Consider the following 22,188-nt stretch of genomic DNA (forward strand, 5'->3'; position numbering starts at 1 on the left):
GCAAGAGGGCCCTGCTAGCTCTTTCTGCTGTGCATGTACATGTGCGAACGTGTGTGTATAATGCAGTGTGGAGGGAGAAGGGGAAGTGTTCATGGAGAGAGATCTGTGGCTTTGGGAAGTGCTCCTGCTGTGCCACAGTGAGCCCAAAAATATGTGTGAAAATTATAAAAAAAAAGTGCTCCAGAACACCATTGAGCTGGCCAGTTTCAGTCGAGAAACCTCCTATAATGTCCTGTATTTGATGACTCAAGGTATTTCTTGGACATGGTCACTTTGCAGCTCAAGACTGAGAGGACATTTGAGAACCTGTTTACCAGATTAAGTAAAACCTGAGACCCTCGGTGATGCTCTTCTGAATAAAACACAGCAGTCCACAGCTACAAGGCATCACTTCGGCCTTCCCTAGAGCAGGTCGCAGGCAACATCACTGCTGGTGCTTTGGGGCAAACAGGAAATACCACCTCTTGCAGGAAAAAACTAAGAATGAAAACCATGGGTTCTTCTGAAATGGTTAGTCACATGGAAACAAAAATTCTGGGAGGTAAGAGATTTCAAGGAATTCATCCTTCAAGCTGGCTGCCTCTGAATCCAGCTGGTAAAGATTTTTTTTTTAATTTTTAAAGTATTTAATTCAGTAGTTTTTAGCAGTCTCAAAATCGTGCACATCATTAATTCCAGAAAATTTTCATCATCTCCAAAAAAGCCCTGTATCTTAGTAGTCACTCCCCATCCACGCGAGCCTCCAGCCCCTGGCAACCACCGTTCTATAATTTGTCTCCGTAGGCTTTGCGGACACTTCACCTATGTGAATGGAACCACCTATGTGGCTTTTTGCAATGGCGCCTTTCACTTTACCTGATGTTTTCAGGGTTCTTCCACGTTGGGATCTGTGTCAGTACTTTGTTTCTTTTTCTAGCTGGATAATGTGCCATTATACAGACAAACTGTATTTACCCATTCAACAGCTGATAGACATTTGGTTATTCCTGCTTGGGGCCATTATAAATTAGAGCACTATAAACACTTGTGGACAAGTGTGTGTGTGCGCGCGACTTCACTTCTCTCGGGTGAAGGCCTAGGCGTAGCACTTCCGGCTCATAAGGTAGTTCTACGGGTCCCTTTCTGAGGAACTGCCAAACTGTTCTCCAAAGCGGCCATGCCACTTTGCATTCCCGCGAGCGGTATCTGAGAAATCCAGTTTCCCTGCGTCCCTGCCACCGCCTGTTCTTGCCCATCTCTTTGATGAGAACCATCTTGGTGGGTGTGCAGTGGTATTTCACTGTGCTTTTGATCTGCATTTCCCTCATGAGTCATAATACTGAAGGTCTTTTCATGTGCTTATTGGCCATTCATATAGTTTCTTTGGAGAAGATACGGAAATACATCTAGTCATGTGTGTCTTCGAATATTTCACCCATTTTTTAAATTGGGTCATTTGGCTTTGCATTGTTAAATTGTAAGGGTTCTTGATATATTCTGGATACAAGTGTATGATTGGCAAATATTCTCTTTCATTCTGTGAATTGTCTTTTTACTTTCTTCTTCTTCTTTTTTTTAATGGAGGTCCTGGGGATTGAACCCAGGACCTCATGCATGCTAAGCATGTGCTCTACCACAGAGCTATACGCACTCCCCCCTCCATCTTTTCACTTCCTTAATAGTGCCCTTTGAAGCACAAAAGTTTTGCACCCCTTTCGGATGAGGTCCAGTTGATCTATTCTTCCTTTACTTGTGTTCTGGGTGTCATCTCTAAGAAACTGTTGCCTAATCCAAGGTCACAAAGATTTAGCCCTGATTTCTTCTAAGATGTTTATAGTTTTAGCTCTTACCTTTAGGTTGACGCACTTTCAAGTTATCTTTTGCATACCATGTGAGGTAGGGGTCCAATTGCATTCTTTTGCATGTGGATATCCAGCACCATATATCAAAGAGACGATCTTCCCTACTGAATTCTCTTGTCACACCTGTCAAAAGTCTGTCGGCCACAGATGTAATGGTTTATATCTGTACTCTCTATTCCATTCCTCTGGTGTATACGTCTATCCTTTGGTCTACACCACACTCTCTTGATTACTGTAACTTTGGAGTAAGCCTTGAAACCAGGAAGTGTGACTCTACCAACTTTGTTCTTCTTTTTCAAGGTTTATGTGGCTATTCATATTTCCATATGAATTTTAGAATCAGCTTATTAATTTGTATAAAGCCAGCTAGGATTTTGATAGGGATTTCACTGAATCCATAGATCAATTTGGAGAGTACTGTTACCTTAACAATATTTAAGTCTCTGATCCATGAACCCAGGATGTCTTTCCATTTAAGACTTCTATTTCTCTCAATGATATTTTGTAGTTTTCAGAGTATAAGTCTGGCATTTCTTTCATTAAATTTATTTCTATTCTTTCTGACATTATGATAAATGGAATTATTTCTTAATTTCATTTTCATACTGGTCATAGCTAGTGTAAAGAAAAACAACTGATTTTTGTCTTGACCTAGTACTCTGCAACCTGCAATTATGTGTTAGTTGTAATGGGTTTGCGTGAGCATCTCTGTGTATGAATTCCTTAGAATCTTCTATGTACTTCTTTTCCAATTTGGATGACTTTTATTTTTCTTTCACCATGGTTTCTTAAGTAGTAGCTTCTTAAAACATTTTTTTACTTTTATTTTTTGTAACGGAGGTAATGAGGGTTGAACCCAGGTCCTCGTGCATGCTAAGCACACACTCTACCACTGAGCTATATACACCACCCGGTCTTAAATATTTTTAACCCAAGTTTTAATTGACTGTCTGTGCTGAACGTTCTCTCAAGAGAATCCCTGGCTCCTAGGGCCACCTTCTGGCAAGCTGGCGCTCAAGGATGCTAGCACCTTCCCACTCGAAGGCTAAAGGACTCTGAGGCCAGGGGGGATGTGAGCACCACCCTCCATCCGAGCTCCCATTCCCACCCCTTACCCCAAGCTCAGAATGCCAGGCTTCCGCACCCATTTGGTCACCAATCCTATACATACCACCTTTCACGTGATCCCAGGATAAAGGAGTGAAAGGATACTGGGGTGAAATCACAGGTCCAGGGGAAAAAAAAGCCCATTCAGTAGCCAGGGGTAGCAGTGGGGTCAGGGTAGCAGCAGTACCGTGGGAGCCCAGGGGGGCTCCAGGGCTTGTCTGACAACTGAGCCGCCCTATCATCTTCCCCCGTGAGACGGCTTCCCCACTGCAGGTCCCAATGCCCCACCCTACTCCAGCTCCACCAGGGTGTGGAGGGGTCCAAACTGAAAGATACCTTATATACACACGTGTGCAGCCACCAAGGGCCAGACTGTCCCTGTTGCACAACCCAAGCCAAGGGGGGCGGTCCTGACCCCGCCGGTTGGTCACACGGTGGGCAGCTGCGAGCCGCTTCTCTGGCTGGAGCTGTGCCCGCTCAGAACAAAGGTGGATGAGTTGCTCTTTTTGCTGACGCTCGTCTCTCCAGGGCGGCCGCCCTTCAGGCGGCTGGAGGAGCAGCAGAGGAAGCGCTGGACGAGTTCGTGGAAGAGGTGGCCGGTGAAGAGCATGTAGATCCAGGGGTTGCAGCAGCTGTTGAGGCTGGCCAGGAGCATGGCAATGATGAACGCTGAGGCTGCAGGAGGGAGCGGGGAGAACAGGGCATCACTACTGGGGCTTTCAGCCTTGTCTCCTGAGAACAGGTGCCAGGGGATGGGTCGCAAGACGGAGAGCTTAAGAGACGAAGTCTGCCTTCCTTCTTTCCATATGCTTGTGCTGGGGGTGCACTCAGCCAGCCCCCCAAGCCTTCCCTGGCTCTGCCCAGCCCTGGAAGCATCCCTGTCCTTTCTCCATCAGCATGGCCACCTGTGCATTCATTACTCAGCCCGCAAATATCAAGTGCCTCCTACTCAGAGCGTCCAGGGGCACAGAGTCGGAAGCTGCCAGACTGAGTTTATATTCCAGCCCTGCCAGCAACAAAGTAATTCCCCAAGAAACTGCTGTTTCCTAGTCTTTAAATGGGGATAACAAGAGCCCACAAAGCTCGTGGGGGGGCTACGAGGGTGAAAGAGCGTCTGGCACAGCCGGTGCCCAACACACGGACACTGCCATCAAGACCACGTGCCAGGTGCCAGGCTAGGCGCTGGGACACGAAAGTAAACTGTGCAGCCCCATGAGCTGGGCACGGTATGGGTCAGGTGGGCACACCGAGGTGGGTGAATTCGCTCTGAGAGTAAATCGTGGCCGGCCCCAGAGGCACCAGCATCTGAACTGATATCTGAAGGACACTCAGGAGCTTCCCAGGCGGAGAGGGGAGGAAGGGCACTCCAGGCAGAAGGAACAGCACAGGCAAAGGCATGGAAGCAAGAAAGCACCTGCTGTCTTCACAGCCGAGGAAGCGTTTCTGTGAGGACACCCCTAAGAGCACTGCTTCAGCACGACCAATAGGACTTGAACAGGAAAAGAGGGCACTGAAATTCTATGAGGAACTGTGCAGAAGCTGTTACACTGAAGACTTACTGAATTTCAGACCAGATTAATGATCAGAAAGCAACTTCAAGACATTGCTGGTCACAAATTTAAGCTTCAAAGGGGAAGACAAATTCCTGAGAACTTCCAGCTGAGGGGTGGGAATCTGGGTTTCTTTCAATGGCCTTAAATCTGACAAACTGCAGACACCCCCACCAGCAGAGAAGTACAGACACCCCCCCTAGAAATTCATGAGGAAAACAACGTTCCCAAGAACGCTGTTCACAGACACATCTTTGTGAGTGAAGGCGCTGCCAGAAGGCTTGGAAAATCTGATATTTAGTCCTCAATATTTTCTGCAAAAAATTTTCAAGAAATAGCCCCAGAATTCAAGAGCTCGATCCAGGGAAGCATTTCTCACAGGGACACTGGAGCTGCAAGATCTGGATGCCACCACCAATGTAGGCTGAGCACAGAGACATCTGTCAGCAAAGTCACCAAGTGCCAAAGGGGGAGGGTGATTGTAAGAGGAATTCAGTGGTTCTCAAAGTGGGGTTCCCGGCTCACCTGGGAAGTTGTTAGAAAAGTACAAGCTCAGGCCCCACCCTAGATCTACCGAATCAGACTCCCGGGGGTGATGCTCAGTACTGTGTCATAAACAGCCCTCCTCCCCTTTTGACGCAAGTCTGAAACCGCTGCTCTAATTACCTGGTGCACCTGTTAGAACAAAAGCAAGCCACAACGCACAAAGCCCCACGTCTTGCAAAAGAAAACGTTTAGGAAGCAAAGGAGTGGAGTCTAATCCTTAAACTAAACTAGGAAAGAAAAGAAAAGTAGAAAAGTAAAGGGTTGGGGTGGGGAGGGGGAAGCCAGAGCTTTTGAATTCCTCACTTTCTCTAACAGAGAGTGAAAAAGAGACACTGGATTTGGAGGGGTCAGAAAAAGAGGAATTTAAGTTGAGAAATTCTAGTGACATCACCAAGACTGAAACTAGAATGTCCTCAAAATCCTCATGAAACATATAGAATGAAATAGGCAAAATCAACACATGAACGTCAACATTTAGCAAGGCACTGAGAAGTAAACTGTCAGACACAAGGGATGAACATCCGTGTAGAAAGCTATGAAACGGGTAGAAGGACGTCTTAGGGGCAAAGTCCTCACGTGGACTGAGGGGGCAGCACGTTTCACCCAGCTGTACAGAATTATACGGTATAATCTTAGCTGTTGCAGCTGCTTGCCTCACTCTTGACATTTGGATATTTTAACTTGTTTATCCTATTTTTAAAAAACAACCTAAAGAAACAGTAATCACAAAAAAGCAAACAGTTAAGGAATCCCCAAGTAGCCACGTGGAGTTTTTCTACCTTCAAGTGGATGGGAGGAGCTGGGACCACAGCCAGCATCTCTGCCCCGACCTGGTGGCCACAGACACAAATGACCAGCCTGGCCTGGCTCTCGGGAAAGGATGACCCTCTAAGCTGAACCTGCTCATGTCAAGTTGCCAAATGCTAAAGGCACATTTGGACTTGTTAAAAAGTTGGCAATATCCTAACCAACCAAAGATATGGGTCCTCAGCAGTGGTGTTTCAAGCTGTTTGTGAAAAACAAACAAACAAACAAAAAAAAAAACAACAAAAAAACAGGCTATGTAGGACATTCCCAAGGAAGGAAGCAGCAGGAATAAAGGCACGTGAGTGAGACCATCCAAGCACATTCGGGGGCTGCCAGGCTTGGGGAGGGAGGGTTCAAGGGGGGAAGAGACTGGAAAGATCCAAGCGGAGGAGGAGGACCTTGAATTCAGGCTGAGCATGAACTTGAATCTACAGGCAATGGGGAGTTACTGGTTTCTGAGCAGGCGAGTGACTCACTGCACCTCATCTACTTTCTGAGCTTACTGTATCCTGTTTAGGTTACAACACTGCCCTTTCTGGTGGCTAGAAAGGCGTCCTAGGATTGAAGAACAGGAACAAAGCACAGAAATGCTGTCCTTGGCATTTTGTGATGTTGTTTCCAAGGGAGCACATGACAATGCAGTCAGTCGACCACCGGAATCATGGCTCAAGCTTCCGCAGAACACAACAGTGTTCAAAGCAGCCTTATCCCCATGTTATATATGAGGAAAGTGAAGCTCCGAGAAGGGAAGTGACTTCCCCAAGGACACACAGCAAGTCACCCTGTGCTCCTACTTGAAAGTAAATGAAGTCTGAGGCCTTGGAAAGCAAGGTCGGCATTCACACGTCAGGCTGGTTCCGGCTAGTTCCCTAACCGGATTGCTGGGCAATCACCCTCATGGTATGATTTGAAGGACAGAGTCAGAGAGCAATCCCCCTTTCCCAGAACAGACGTGGGCCCCCTCAGAGGCTAAACACTGCCCAGCTCCCAGTGATGGTCTTTTAAAATCCAGTGAACTTGGGAGGGGAAACACTCTGCCTCCTATTGGACCAGTATCCTCCCTGGCAGAAATGTCTACAGGTCTAGACACAAAAGGTGTGGGAGGCAAACCCTGCCCACTGCTTGTTTTTGTAAATGTTTTATTGAAACACAGCAAAGCCCATTCATTTACATATTGCCAATGGCAGCCTCTGCACTCCTAGGGCAAAGTTGAGTAGTTGTTACAGAGACCTTATATCCCAAAAGCCTAATATTACTGTTTGGCCTTTTAGAGAAAAAGTTAGCCTGTCCTTATCTAGATGCCTGTGGGAGGAGCAGATATTAAAAAGTAGAGGGAAACAACTCAGAAAAGGGAGGGGCAGACCCCCCCCCCAGGCAAGCTCAGCCCACTTTTCCCCAAATCATTGGAAGCAGAACTGAGTGATGCCGTTGCTTTTAAAAAGTACCCAGACCTGGCACAAACCCTGGCTCTGGCACCCTTCACCCATGCATTCTAGGGCAAGTCAGCGAGCCTCTCTTAACCTCAGCTTCTCCACCTGCGAGATGGGAATAATACAAAGAACTTCTCTACAGAATCATTGCAAAGTTTAACCAGACAGGATGCCAAGTGCTCACCCTGATTCCTGGTACTTAATAAAGCTTAGCTAACTTTTATCATCACTACAATGATATGTGCATGCCCAATAAATGTCACTTCTCTTATCAATAAGAGAGTCAGGGCCGACGTGTGGAACAACGGGGAGAGGCTGCTCCCTGAGCTGGGCTGTGTCCTGGCAACTGAGGCAGAGACCCAGCGTGGGGCACTGGGACTCGGCACCACCGTCGGAGCTTCTGGAGGCTGCACTGCCATATGGCGATGTCTGTCCAGTGTGGCTTTTGGGTCAGACTGCATGGCCGAGAAGGTCGGCTTATACATCGATTCTGTGCTGGCTCAAAAGTCCCACCCCCACCCCCTGCCCCACTAGTGTAACCCGCAGAGCTGGTCTGCCCTTCTCAGCTAGCTTCTAATTTCCTGATGGGTTTAAACAGACTGAAACAGTGGGCCATCTTTGGGGAGGACAAGGGCAATGCCTGGGGCCCCACTAGGTCAAAGGTGTGCTGAAGCAATGACGCAGCATTAGACAAGAAGGCTCCTGTCTTCTTCCAGCTGATGCATGAGGATGCTTTTGTCCTGGGAGTATCTGATCTTTCCCTGCAGACCTCAGTGCTAAGATCTGTTTTGCTTACACAGAGCCTGGTCATTCCAGCTGTGAGGAGCTGCTGTCTCTCTGTTGTAAAATTCCCTGTCTCCTGCCCACCTGCATTTCAGCACCAAGTCCTAGGGCCATGCCATCACCTAGGTGGTTTTTCTACCCTGAAATCCTTCCTGTGCTGATTGTCTTCTTTCAAAACAGCCACCCAGCAGGTTGCTGCAGTTGGACACTGAAAAGGTGGCTTACAGAGGCTAGACTCAGTGGAGTCTGGCAGGCTGGCAGTGGATGCTGTGGTACCCATGCCCAGTCCCATATTAGGTGCAAGTGCTCATCCCTGAGTTCCTCCAGAGGATAACACCCTGCTCAGGGCAGTCCACACCCAGTGCACCAAAGCCCACCCCTTCACCTTCATCCCAGCCTCCCTGAAGGGCCAGCCCAGCTCCTAAGTGCCCCATGACACTGGCCCCGGCCACACTTTCCACAAAGCAGAGCAATGATATAGTCAGTGTGGACAAAAGGAGGACCTGGAAGTCACAATCAACAGACTCACCAAAGGAGTGGCAGCCAGCAACTCCTGGGGGGTCAGGCCAGTGGGGAGCCCTTCACAGAGGATCAAGATGCAAACCCCCAGGGTCTGAACCCCCCTCCCACCTCATTTCCTGAGTCACATCTACTGTTTGAGCCGCCCATCCTTGAAGTGACACCCAGAGGACTTTGAGAAAATTGGAAAAAAAAAAAGTGTAAAAGGGCTTTGTGAATGGCAAAGTGTTTGTTCAAGTTACTATATTATTATTATTAACAGATATGAAATATGATCAACTCCGTAATTTTTTCTAGCCCAAGGCTGGGGACTCCTAGTCTATGGTTGATTCAAGAAACTGTCCTTTGTCCTTTCTTCCATGACTTCAAAAATTTAAAAAACAAAAATCAAAACCTGGAGTCCTAGCATTAGATTACATGACCCCAGGGGAACTCTAGAGTGTCCATTTTGGAAAAACTTACTCTGCCAGTGACGTAAGAACCCCAGAGGGGAAGGGGTGCAACCCTGGGCGAGAGCAGAACTTGAGGGTCTCCACCAGGAGAGCTCATTCTCATCTGTCTCTTCCACCCCAGTCAATGGCGGGGGGTGGGGGGTGTAGATCTGGGAGAGGGTGGGGGGACCCAAGGCTGGGGACTAGGGATCATCTTCCAGCACAGCTCCTATGTGCCAGAGGACTAAGCAGGGCCAGCCAACAGTAAATGTCCCCTGCTGGGCATTTGACCCCAGGGGACAGAAACAACTCGGAACTTACACCCAGCACTGTGATTCATCCAGATGGGCGGCAGAGGGCCACGCGAGGACAGTGTGCCCCCAGCGTTCCATCCGCCTACAGCCTGGCTTGACTCAAGCCCCAAGAACTCCCTTGTTCGGATTTCCCGGCACTCCCTCCACCCATCACCAGCACCGTCACCATGCGCCCAAATTAGCCCAGAACAGCTGACGGGCAGCTGGCCAGGGCCTCTCTGGCTGTGTTGTTCCTAGGGTAACTAACACGTTTCCCGTATTCATACGATTCAAAGACATATGGCTCATCTGACTTCTCTCATCTGGATCAGATCAAGCTCATCAATTTCATAAGAGGCTCTCACCCCAGAAACCAATCACTGAGTTCAAGGCCTCCTGGCCCCAGCGCTCCAATCAGGCCTCTCTCCCAGGGGAGCGGGAATTCAGGTCTAAGTCTCTCATCCTGATAGAGACTGTGTAGGAATTTGGAAACTGTGGTCTACTGAAAGACTTAAAAATATATATATTTTATATATATATATTTTATATATATTTCATATATATATATTTCAATGTGCACTTACATAAAAATTGAATTCTAATATGTATTACAGGGCACCTTCTTTGAACAGACCACCAATCTACAACAACGGAATTGTTAAAGTCACAGATGTAGGATCTCGCCATGTATTCTGAAATCATGATAAGCAATAAAAGCCAGATTTGTGGGCTCCAGAGCTTTAAATGGGTTTCTCTAATGTCACTGCTCAAATCTGGGGGCATGTGGGGCCCACTACACAGGACCTACAGAATAACCACATTCTGGAGGCAGAAGAGCTGGGGCTTCCTGCAAACGACCAGCCCCTGTCTACCCTTCAGAGTGTGACAGGGCGCTGCTGCCAATTTGGGCCACCCATGTAAAGGCTAGCCACACATTTTGGTAACAGTGTTAATATATTAAAGCCTCATCATTTCATGTGCAGCCAATGAGCCAGCTGCATGGATAATGCACAGCCATCATTTAGGAGTTTGTAAAAATGCAGACTCCTGGACCCTACCCAGACCTACTGAATCAGAATCTGCAATTTAACAAGTTCCCCTATGTGATCTGTGAGCACACTGAAGTCTGAGACGTATTCCTCCAGTATGGGAAAAGATAATAAAGTAACTGTCCAGTGACCACAACATGGAATGTGCACCTGCTTCTTTGCACAGCCAGCTCCTACTCATCCTTCAAAACCCCTTTTAAATGCTGCTTCCTCTCTGAAATCCTGATTTCTTCCCAGGGAGACCAAATCAACAAATGCCTCCTGGGGCATTCACAGCACTTGGTAAATAAATCAGCACCATCCCTTCCTATTGTCATTATTTATGTTTATAATCTGTGGTCGAGTTCTGTGACTCATTTGTGGCTCTGTCCTTGGTTGCCAGCAGAGATTGCAAAGTAGGAAATGTTCAATAAGCGACTAAGTTGAACTGAAGCATGAAACTAGCAGACAGGAAGTCCTGGTCAGTCACTGCCACTAGCGTGTTGGAAAGACAAAAAGACAACTCCCCTGCGTAACAGTGGGAGACGGGCCCCTAACGAGACAGCTGGACTCCAGTGCAATTCCCTCCAGGAAAGTTAGGTTCACACTCAGATATTGAGGTCAGGTGGAGAGAAAGAAAGAGAATGAGTAAGAGTGACCATTACAGCATGAGACATGGCCGGAGTGCAGAGGCCCATGGTACTGAAGCTTCGGCAAAAAGGTGGGAGGAGCCAGCTCCCAGCAGACCACAGAGGGAGGGGCTGGCAGAGGCTGGTCTGCAGTGGCCAGGAATCAGGAGCACAGAAATCAGGAATCGGGGGCTGGGAATGAAAGGCTGCCTGGTTACTCCTCCCTCCCACCCCCAACCCCTCATGCAAGAGTCCCCTTGGGTTTCCAAAGCCCAGAGCTAGAACCTCCCCACCTCCTCCCCTACTGCCTCCTCCAGGCGAGGCCGCAACTTTCCTTTACCTGTTAAGTCTTGTTCCCAGCATCACCGGGCCTGCCGCCACTCAGTGAGAACGTGACCCCTCTGCTAGCACGCACTCCTGAGCTCAAAACAATTCACCTCCTCAACTGCACTGACTGACCTTGGGACCCAACATGGCTTGAAATTTGTCTCTTTTTCAAGCATTTACTGAGCACTTACTACATCCAGGTACTGTGTCACCATTCATTCCACCCTCCCCACAACCTAAACCCTACTCTTAACCCCTGAAAACTGAGTCCCAGGCAAGTCGAGTCAATCACCCAGGGTCACTGCCACGGCTTCATCTGGCCACAACATAGGACGGAACCATCCTGGCAGAAACTAGGGTTGTCCCTCCCAGAGGTCGGTGGGTATACCCAGAGACCAACCTTGGCCTGACCGCCCCACATTCATGCTTGTGCCACAGGAGGGTGGGTGAGGGCCCAGGGAGGGCTCCTTGCACGCTCTCCTCATGGGAAGACTGACAACTCAAGGCAGAGGTTCTGTGCAGGACCCTCGGGCAGTGCTGAATAACTGCCTGCAGAATGAGTGCACTGGCATTCACAGGAGGAGGGACACCCCAGCTGGGGGAAACAGGGAAAGCTTCATGAAAGTGACCAGGGGACAAAGCCGCCACATCCAGCTGTTAAGATTGTGCACTGCACAGCTCCTAGGAGCACCATTCTCACAGACCATAAGGTAAATGGAACCCCCTGGATTTGTGCACAAAGCAGCCCACACATTGGACTTGGACTGTGAAGGATGGGTCTCCACAGAAGAGACTGAGGTAGGTGCTCCTGGGACGGAAAGAGAATCAGCCTGCGTGCAAAGCAAAAGGCCCTGCGGGAAGTGGCAAGTCAGCAGGTCTGGCTTGGGCGCACTAGGCGGACTGGCCAGAGCCCAGTGCGGAGGTGGTGAGGGTACTCATTTGTTAGACCGTAGTCCCGGCCAGGCCTACACAGTGGGCCCAAACCAGCGCTCTCAACGAGGGCAATTCTGCTCCATAGAGGACATCTGGCAATGTCTGGGGACATTTCTGGTGGCTACAACCACAGGGAGGTGCTCGTGGCATCTAGCAGGTGGGGGCCAGGGATGCCACTAAACATCCTACCTCACACAGGATGGTCACCCCACCCCACACCACACTCAGAGATTATCTGCCCCCAAATGTCAACAGCGCCAAAGCTGAGAAACCCGCTCTAAACTGAGAAGCTGGTGATGGAAAGGGAAGGAAATAGAGACATGAGAGGTGAGAGGTACTAAGGGAAGACAGTGGATGGCGGGGAGGAGTGGAGAGACATGGGCTTTGAACCCAGACTGCTGAAAGGGCCTGGCGGTTAGCACAGATATAGCTCAGTGGGTGGGTGTGTGCTGGGTGTTACAGGAAAGAGGTCCCAGGAGTCAAGTCATCTGGGCCACACAGAGGGCACAGGGGCTGGGGCAGGAGGGAAGCAGTCTGGCCTTCCCAGGCATGGGATGACCTGGGTTCAGTTCCCAGCCCCGCCTGTGCTGTTGAGCAGTCTGTGCCTCTCTGAGCCTTAGTTTCCTCATGTGTAAAATGGGGAAACCACCCCCTTACCTTGCTGTGTTTAGGTGAGGATAAGAGATGGAGCCAGGCACAGGGTCCGGGACTCAGAAAGGGGCGGCTACTGATTTCAACTAATCCAACTCCTCACTTCACTGCAACTGATGCCCAGAGAGGGTGGCATGTTCCATCACAAGGTATTGTCCCCACTGCTCAGGCAGGAATGACAGAGGCCCAGAGACCACCCAGAGACATGCCCCCAAATCACACAGATGGCCTGAGACCAGGCCTCTGAAAGAGACTCTTACCACCTCCAGTGCTGTCCCCATCCCCCCACCCCCGCAGGGCTCTGGCAGTTGGGGCCCTCCCGGGCCCCCTGTTCCACCTCCCACCTGCTCCCCAACCCACTCAGACATCCATCAAACAGACAAATATATGTAGCAAAGCCTCACCCAACAAGCTTGTTTGTTTTGGGTTTGGTTTTTTTTTTTTTTTTTTTTTTCTGTTTTTGAGCAAATCTTTGGGTAAAAAATAAATAAATAAAGTCATCTTGGGGGCAGAAACCCAAGGAGAAACCATCAGCATTAGCCAAGAGCACACAAGAATCCACAACTGCTCAATCGGATGAGACTGTGGTCACTAATTGCCTGTCTAATTGCAATTCATGCCCAGAAGGACCAAGCTTGAGAAAAGGAAAGCTCTGTCTCATCTCCTCCTGCATCCCCATCCCCACTGCTCTCCATCTCAGTGGGTCACCTGAAGAGCAAGCCCCTCCAAGGTACCCAGCCCACCCACACCTCGGGCACAGTGTTCTAGGGAAGGTAAGGCGGGCAGGCCACACAGGAGGGGCCACAATTCCACAGAAACAGGGAAGCTCATTCTGCAGATGGGGAAACATGTAAAACCAGGCCTCCTGTGCATTTCAGCCTCCTTCCTGGTGCAAGACCTTGACAGATGTTTGACTACCCCCAGTAGTGGGACACTCCTTCACTAAGTCACCAATTCTCTTGCCGGAGGGCTGCCCAGAAAGCCCTTATTTCTCTTGAGTACAACTCTATACACCCATCCCTGCCCCTTCCCCTGCACCTTCCTCCTCTCATCTCCCACATGTTTGTTCAACAAGCACTGGCTGAGCTCGGATGGGCGGCCAGCCGTGTGCCAGGCACAGAACACACATCCGTGAGCAGGACAGGTGGCGTCCCTGCTATGACAAGGCTCATAGTTCACCTCTCGGGCTTTAATATGCTTCTCCAAATAACAACCTCCCTGGACACACTGGCTACTGTCCAGAAGACCCTGCCTTCACCCCGCTTCTCCCTCCACCCAGGCTTTCAAGAGAAAAATGTCCATTTCTCCAGCTGGAGTAAGTGCCAGAATTCTCATAGTCAATCCCAAGAATGCAAACAAAACATTTAATAAGAAGAATGGGGAGAGGGGAGGGGAAGACAGGTCATACCATATCATCCTCATAACATCTCCAGGAATAGATTTGCCATCCTCATTATAACAGAGGAGGAAGCTGAGGCTCAGAGAGGGACACTACCTGCTCAAGGACACACAGGAGAAAGTGGCAGGGTGGGCTCCACACACAGGCCCGCCACGTGGCTCCAACATCTGCTCTTTCCCTGCATTGGGACCTGGGGTCCTACAGTGCCCACCGCTGTCCTGGCCAACTGGATACCTCCATCTCCTCTCCACCTCCCTCAGCACCACCCCGGGGTCAGAGTCCTTGGGACCAGCAGCAAAGCAAATTACACTGAGCGCAAAGGAAAAGGCTGGTGTCAAATCTCTTGCTGTGGAATTGGATCCTGAAAGTTACATCCAAGGCTTTTCCAAACCTGCCCCGGGTGACTGGTCCCAGCCTGCCTCCTGCAGCGGCACCAAAGCAGGGCCCAGCAGTATGGGGCTGCTCTCAAGGAGAGGGGCTCATGAAATCCCAAGCCCTTCCCCTTGAGGTTTTTCTTCTGTTTTTTCCTATGAATGTTGGAAAGATTGAAATTGAGTTTTCCTCTTTGCTTTGGCTCTGATGAAAAGGAAGCCTCAAGGACAGCTCACCACCCTGCCACAGAGCCTTCATTATTTTTGTTATTGCTATTATTTTTCTATCCTTTCCCCTTCTTCCCAGTTTCCTCATGTCTACTTTATCTTGTGGTATCCCCCAAATCTTTGTGCTCTCCTCAAATTATTTTTGGAACAAGGAGCTCTAAACCCATAAAGGCAGTGCTTGGTGGAGTGAAGGTGTACGGGGAAAGAAGTTGCTCAAGGAGAGAGAAGGAAAAGGAGCATCTGATTTTCACAAGAACAGCAGGGATAGGGAACCCTCCTGAAGGAGGAATTTGGAGTCCCAAGGAAGCCTCCAGGGCACATGCGAGTTCTCCTCCTGCTCTGTTAGCCCCTGACCTGTCAGAGGTTGAGGAGCTGCTGGTTCTCCCCGAGGTTTTCATGACAAAGGTGTCAGCGGGAAGGATGCCCCACTCCTGCTCCCACAGAGCCTGCCTGCCCCTGGGCTTCGAGGAAGGATGTCATGCTGTTCACAAAGCACTTCCCACTCACCAAGAGATGAGAAGAGCCTGGGGCCCTGATCTAGACAGTTTGCATTCTTGTCAATTCCTTTCCTCTTGGAGAGAAAGGCTAGAGCTGCGCATCCATGTCACTTTGCTGATCAAAATCTCCAGTAGCTCGAACGTCCCTGCCTTGTTCCTTCCTTACCACTTGCCGAAAGCCTCTAGACTTGAGTCATGTCTCCTAAGTGACTGTAAAAGCCAGCATTCCGGATGGCTCAGCCTGCTACTTGCAATTATTCAAATGAATGCCAAGTGAGCACCAGGCATGCTTCTGGCTCATGTCCCATCCACTTGGATCTGTATCCCTGAGGCTGAGGAATGACCTTGACCAGGCCAGTGGCAGGTACCTAAGTCCTCTGTGCTGGGTGAGCTGGAAGCCCACCCCTGGCAACACGCTGGGGGAAGCGGGGTGCTGGGAGCCATGGCATTAGGACTCCCCTGTTGTTTGCATTTGTGCGCAGAGCACCCAGGACAGAATGCCAAGGAGCAACTGAGCACTTGGGTGTTTCATGAGACTCCACTCTTTCCTCTGAACCAGGAAAGGGAGCAAAGGGACCTGAGGCTCCTGGAGCCTGAGCAGAAGCCAGTCTCACTCAGGAAATCATCGGGGGACCACATGTACCCCAAAGTCCTCCAGCCCCCACTTCAGCTGGGGACGCCCTCTAGCTATGTCTCTCCCTGCGCCTTGTCTTTAAGTCAGAAACATGAATCATTCAACACATTTTAAAGGGTAGAAAAGATCTAAACTTCACTGAGTGATTATGACATGTGTGGATCACACATTCTCATTCTTTAGGAAGGAAAGTGAGACAGAGGGGCACAGGTGCGGGGATGGAAGTCATATGGGGGGAGAGAAGGAGGGAGGAAGGTCAGCAGGGAGGAAAATAAATGAGAGAGGCGGGGCGGGGGGGGGGCAGGAGGATGCAGCAAAGAGAGAAGAGCAGGATTATCCCCCATGAATCAATGGAAGGCCGAACCACCCTCATTCTAAAAGCAAGACACTGAGGTGCCAGGGGGAGAAGAGGACCCTTCAGCTAGTAAGGGCTGGAGGGAGGACTAGATCCCAGGTCTCCCCAATATCTGCTCTAAATGGGTGCAGCTCTCACTTCCTCGAGAGCTGGTGTTTAAGCTCCTCAAGACCTGGGTCTAGCATCTCTTGATCCTGCCCAGGAAACAGGTGTGGCCTGATGCCTTATTTAGAAACACTCACTACTGGCTTTTACTCATCTCAATGCCCTAGTCGTCTGCCCTTCAGAGGAAGCCTGGCACTGGGGCAACAAGGGTTAGGGAGGAAACCCCAATTCTAGTCTGCTTCCCATCTGCTGTGTAACCTGGAGCCAGTGCCTTGCCCTCTCTGGACCCCTGAACCCCCTCTGCAGGGTGTGCCCAGGCTGGATCTGCTGAGTCTTCACAGCAGCCCTCACCGTGCAAACCACCCGGCCGGGCATTCCACAGGTGCTCAATCAATTTGAATTAAGGTAACTGCTCCAGCCACAAAGGCAGACATTGGGCTAATTGTGAAGGTTGGGTAAAGCCAGCAGTCTGTGATTTTGGGAAGAGAGCAAAGCAAACTTATCCAGCTGAATGAAGGGAGATTTCCGCTTTCACGGGATGGTTGTATTTGAGACTGTTGGGAGGACTAGTGATTCCGTCCAGAAATGGGACATGTGCACTACCTCAGGGACAGAACGGATAACAGCAAACCCCTCAGCCTTTCCTTAGAAGCATTTAAGCCGCCGGCACCCCAGTGCACTGTTAATGCTTAACCTCGGGCAAAAGGTGTAAGTCATTCACCACCACTCACCTTCCCCTTTGCTCTTTGGAAATGAGCTACTGGAACTGTGGGAGATGAAAGTGGAGCTGCCTGCAGCTCAGAGCTCACAAGTGCTGGCCACAGCCTACAGCGGCCGGCGCTCTCTGCTCCCCCAAGTTCTCTCCCCACAGAGCCTCCCATTCTACGCTCTCCTGGTCTCCCCGACACCCAAGCTCAAGGATGGCCCCTGGCCACCCTCAGCCCTGACCTCCCCGTCCTCCAATCTGGACGGCGCGTTCCCTGCCTGCCTGCCGAAATCACCTAGCCTCCCCAGTCAAATGGGAAAGTTTGTATCCCCGCTCCCTTCCCCGCCCCACTCCCCGCCCCCAGCAGGAGCTACTTACCGGTTCCTGGGCACCACCAGCCCAGGTGCCTGTCCCCAGCCCCAGCAGTACTCACCTCTCCACTCGCACAGCTTGTCCCGTCCACTGGGAGAGGGGTCCAGGGACTAGTCTCTGCACCCCAAGACGCCCTGCTGGCACCTTCTCAGAGCTTGGTTGGAGGAATGGAATTAACCACCTCCTTCTGCTCTGATCCAAACTAGACCTCACCGGTTCAGACCGACTTGGACTTAAAGGGGAAGTTCAATGTAAAGAGAACTTAACTTGGAAGGAACTTGAGCTGGGGCCTGGGTTGGAAAGTTACCTCCCCCACTCGCCAATCAGGTGGGAAAGGCAAGTTACTGGAACCTGTTTCCTGGTCCATATAGCAAACCTAATGTCCCACATGCAGCCCAAAGCCTGTGCTAAAGATTTTACGTGCATTTTCTCATTTCATCCCCCTACTGCTGGGGAGAGCTGGTACTTTTATCATCATTGCCATTTTACAGAAAAGGAAGCCAAGTTTCAGAATTTACGCCCAAAATCACTTGTCCAGTGGATGATGGGGCCATGACTCGAATCCAGGTCTCCAGGATTCCCAAACCCATTTCTCCCCCATGAGGTCCCCAGAACCCTGGACGTTCAGAGGCAGCCAGACCAGGGCCCCGCGCCGCCGCGCTCCCTCCTCCCGGTTTCCTGCCCGCGATACCTTCCTTGGGTGCATCGGCGTCCCAGACGCTCCACATCTGCACGAAGAAGAATGGGGTCCAGCACACGATGAAGGCCAGCACGATGATGAAGGTCATCTTGACCGTGCGAATCTTGGCCTTGGAGATGAGCTTGACGCTGCTGACGCGTGCCAGAGCCGCGCGGCCCTCGCTGCCTGACGCCGCGCCCTCGGGCCCCGCGGCCGCCTCGGCTGCAGCCGCCGCGGTCTTCAGCCGCAAGTTCTGCCAGATCTTGAAGCAGATGAGGCCGTAGCAGGCGGCGAGCACGATCACAGGCACGATGTAGACGGCGAGCGTGATCCACGTGATGTAGGCCTTGGGCCCCCAGGGCTGGATGAAGACCGCCCAGCAGTCGAAGACGCCGTCGGCCACCTCGCGCAGCGAGAAGATGTGCACCTGAGGCGTGCTGGCCACCAGGCAGCCCAGCCACGTGGCGAGCACGGCCAGGCGGTCCGTGCGGCGGCGCAGCGCGCGCAGAGGCTGGCAGATGGCCAGGCAGCGGTCGAGCGACATGAGCAGCAGCAGGTAGGTGGAGGCGAACATGCCCACCACCTGCAGGTACTTGACCAGGCGACACAGCAGGTCGGGCCCGTAGAAGCGGAAGGTGATGTCCCACAGCAGTTGCGGCAGCACCTGGAATACCGCCACCACCAAGTCGGCTATGCTCAGGTGCTTCATGAAGAAGAAGAGGCGCGAGTGCTTGTGGCGCGTGGTGCGCAATGCAAGCAAGACGCACGCGTTGCCGCTCAGCGCCAGGAAGAGGATGAGGCACAGCACCGCCACCTCCACGCGCGCCAGGGCCTCGTTACGCTGTGGCGGCCCGGAGGTGCGGTTGCCCTGGGCCCCCGGCGGCGCCGCGCTCCCGTTGATCGCCTCGGCGCTCCAGTTGGATGCAAGCGCCCCCTCCATGACCGTGGCTCCCGCCGTGCGCCCCTGGCCTTCGAGCCCTTTAAGGCGTGGTGCACGGGGCGGGGGCTGGACGCGCAGTGCCGGAGTGCCTGCGGGAGGGAGCGGGGGGCGCTCCTGGGATCCGCTCAAATCCGCTCCTGAAACAAACCCCGAGGGCCGCGAAAGGGCCGCGCGGTTCTCTTCCGACGCACCTGCGGCTCAGCTGCCCCCTTCCGCGGGAACTCAAGTCATCTGGGACTAGCGCCACAACCGCCAGCCCTGGGGTTGCTCAGCCGCCACCCCAGAAATCCCCATTTAAGGTACCTCCTCTGAGACACTGGAAATGAGCGGGAGTCTACCGGACCGGCAGTTCCTTGAGACATTCAGTTGTTTCCACTGAAAGAGGGAGGATCATAATCAGTTTCCTCCGGAGCTGGGACTTCTAAGCCAGCCACCTCCCCCGGGGATCCTCCAGCTAGCTGTGTACCCCCCAGAACCCACCTCCATCGAGACCCAAACCAGCCACCTCTCCTAGTAAACCTTACTGCAGGTGCTCCCTCCGGAGATCCCCAAACAGCCACTTGCCCTGGAAAGCCCAGTGCAGGACCATCCTCCTCCAACCTCCTGTTTCTAAGATGCTTAGGATCCACCCCTGAACTTCCGCAACAGCCGCCTCTTTGGAACCCCAGTCCAGCGGTCCATCCCGGAGGAACTCCAGACTCAGTACTACTCAGGACGCCTAGCCGCTGTTTCCAGTATCCCTCAGGCCTAGACACCTCTCGCAGGGATCCTCCCCAGCCCAGTAAACCTGAAGGTTCGGGAACCTAACGCGTGCCTTGGCCCCCAACAGATGCATCTGGGACCTGAGCAGTCACTTCATAATCTCCCAGAGCACTGGCAGCACCTCCAGGAATGAGGATCGCCAAGGCACCCCACCACCTCCACTCTGGGCTCCCAGCCATCACGTCCCCTCCGTGCGCAAGACCCACCCACCTGCACTGAGTCCTGGGGCTGGCCTAAAGTTGGCTCTCTTGGGGAATCTGCACCGATGCGGACGGCGCCAAAGACGCGTGCGCTCCCGGCCCAGTTGAGGTGGCTGCTGCAGGCACCCAGTCCGATAGGAGACTGAGGGTTTGGACTCTGGAGGCTGGGCTGGAATCCCCTCTTCCGCAGCCTGACTGGTCGCTGGATAGGGACAGGAGGCGAGTGAGGAGCGCTGCCGAGGTTGTGCTCGCGGGCAGCGTCAGGATGCGGCGCTGTCTGCTGGTGGTCCGCTTTTCTGCAGGTGGCCCAGGCTGCACCACCACACAAGTCCGCTAGGAGGCGCGGAAGGCAGGAGGCGCCGACCCCCGCCCAGAGCGGGTTACCTCACCCAGCGTTGCCCCAGAGAGGTAACAAACAGCTTATTTCAGTGGCTTAAAGCAGCAAGAGGCAAGGAGCTCGTAAATAAACCGCTTGGTTTCTTCCTTTCTTGGTTTAGAAGCTCCTGACTCTCAGGCAAATGGGAGGCTTGGATAGCAGGGTTTTCCCGTTGAGGTGACAGTGATGAAGTTACAAAAGCATGTAACTGATATTTCCCAATCATCAGGTTAATTTCAGCGCTTTTATTTTTCCCTCCAGTGAGCTAGACAGAGTGGATTTAGCAGTGAATTTCAAGTAAGTCCTTCCTTTGGAATACTTTTGTTATTCCCATTCACGAGGAATTAGAAATGCTTTCTGATCCAGTCAGCACTGCGAGAAGTCTTCATTCCTTAGGTCGTTTTAGGGAAAGATCTCAAGCAAAAATAAATAAATTAGTTAAAAATCTACAGTTTCAGGTGATTCTGGTAATCTGTAGCCTGAAGCCATTTCTCCCTCTTTGCCATGCTTCAAAATTAAAATCCTAAATGAAATGTTAAAGGTGGCTTCTCTAACTCCTAGCTCCTTTTCTATTCTAAAATCATTCTTTGAAGTAATTTACAGTGGCCAAAAACTAAGGCAGAAAAAAAAAGTGAGGATTCAAAAATGGACACGGCTCTTTAAAAATGATTAAATGCATATTTCCTCCTGACATTTCACTTATCCCTCTTTTAATTATGAGGCCAGAGTTGAGTTAGCCAAGGACAGGCTTTCCTGACTCCACACTTACAGCCCTGCACCAAGACATCCTGGGCTAGACCACTGCTGCCACCCTGGGCCCAGGGTTCTAGGTGAGCGAGCATCCCAGGATGGGCCTGGGGATTCTGGTAGCACTGGGAAGGGGTAAGAGGCAGAAGTTGTCTTTTTCTTGCCCTGGAGAGTTGTATCATAATATTGTTTAAAAACAACATTCAATGGAATAAATTTTAAAGATCATATTGGCTTTATTCAATGATTCCTGAATCAGGCAGCATCCAACCTAGCAGATATAAAGGAGCACTGAGGAGCTGTACAAAAATGAAAGACTTATAGTCAGAAGGGAGTAGCAACAAGAAGTTATACTAGGAAAGGGAGGATTGGTTATGGCAAGGTTACTTTCCCTATGTGGGGGATGGCAGGGGTCAATCAAGCAGATTACTTAACTCATGCTGACCAGGTGATTCCTGACTGGTTTAAAATTCCATCTCTGGGATAGCTGAAACTGTAATTAAGTTAAATCTCAGTTTGGTAACTTGGGGCTTAGCATAAGTGGCTCCATTTTGGTCCTGTTGTCTTGTTTTTAATTAATAGTCTCTCACACAAATTACAGGTTAAAGTTACAGACCAACCAGGTGAGGACTAAGTGACCCTGATCCTCTCCCCAAGCCTCAGTTTCCCCATATGTCAAATGAGAGGGCTGGTCACGATAGCTAATCTCTGAGATCTCATCCCCTGGGTTTTCTGATTATCTATGCCATCCGAGAGCTTAAACCTATGGGGTAAAAGACATCTGCCCCGCTCCATGGTGGGAATAGGAGGGGTTTTCCCTGAACAACCCTGAGTGGTAAGTTCAGAATGGAAAACACTGGCTCTGCAGAGCCCAGCCTGCCCCCTACTCCTTGAAGAGAGCTGCCTTCAGGGAGTGGGATTCCTGGGCCATCTCCCCAGGGC

At 51.1% G+C, this 22,188-nt stretch overlaps 1 protein-coding gene across 2 annotated transcripts; it reads right to left on the minus strand.

Annotated features, from left to right (window-relative positions):
* Positions 1-1,359: 1,359 nt before the first annotated feature.
* Positions 1,360-20,802, minus strand: OXTR (oxytocin receptor). Of its 2 annotated transcripts, none has more exons than XM_032458860.1 (3): positions 20,134-20,802; positions 18,234-19,536; positions 1,360-3,623 (listed from the first exon to the last, which is right to left on the minus strand). In XM_032458860.1, exons 2-3 carry the CDS (start codon positions 19,159-19,161, stop codon positions 3,376-3,378), a joined length of 1,176 nt encoding a protein of 391 aa, XP_032314751.1. In that variant the 5' UTR covers positions 19,162-19,536; positions 20,134-20,802; the 3' UTR covers positions 1,360-3,375. The 2 variants fall into 2 exon arrangements, with proteins under 2 accessions (XP_032314751.1, XP_032314752.1); XM_032458861.1 differs by lacking the exon at positions 20,134-20,802 and adding an exon at positions 19,949-19,994.
* Between the last annotated feature and the right edge of the window lie 1,386 nt (positions 20,803-22,188).

This window comes from Camelus ferus, chromosome 17 (genome assembly GCF_009834535.1).
Source record: "Camelus ferus isolate YT-003-E chromosome 17, BCGSAC_Cfer_1.0, whole genome shotgun sequence".
Taxonomy (NCBI): Eukaryota; Metazoa; Chordata; class Mammalia; order Artiodactyla; family Camelidae; genus Camelus; species Camelus ferus.

Excerpts from the sequence above, each read along its gene's own strand:
- OXTR (XM_032458860.1), bottom strand. The coding sequence starts at position 19,161 with ATGGAGGGGGCGCTTGCATCCAACTGGAGCGCCGAGGCGATCAACGGG. Across the intron at positions 3,624-18,233 it reads CGCCGATGCACCCAAGGAAG|CCTCAGCGTTCATCATTGCC; the intron begins GTATCGCGGGCA and ends TCCCTCCTGCAG.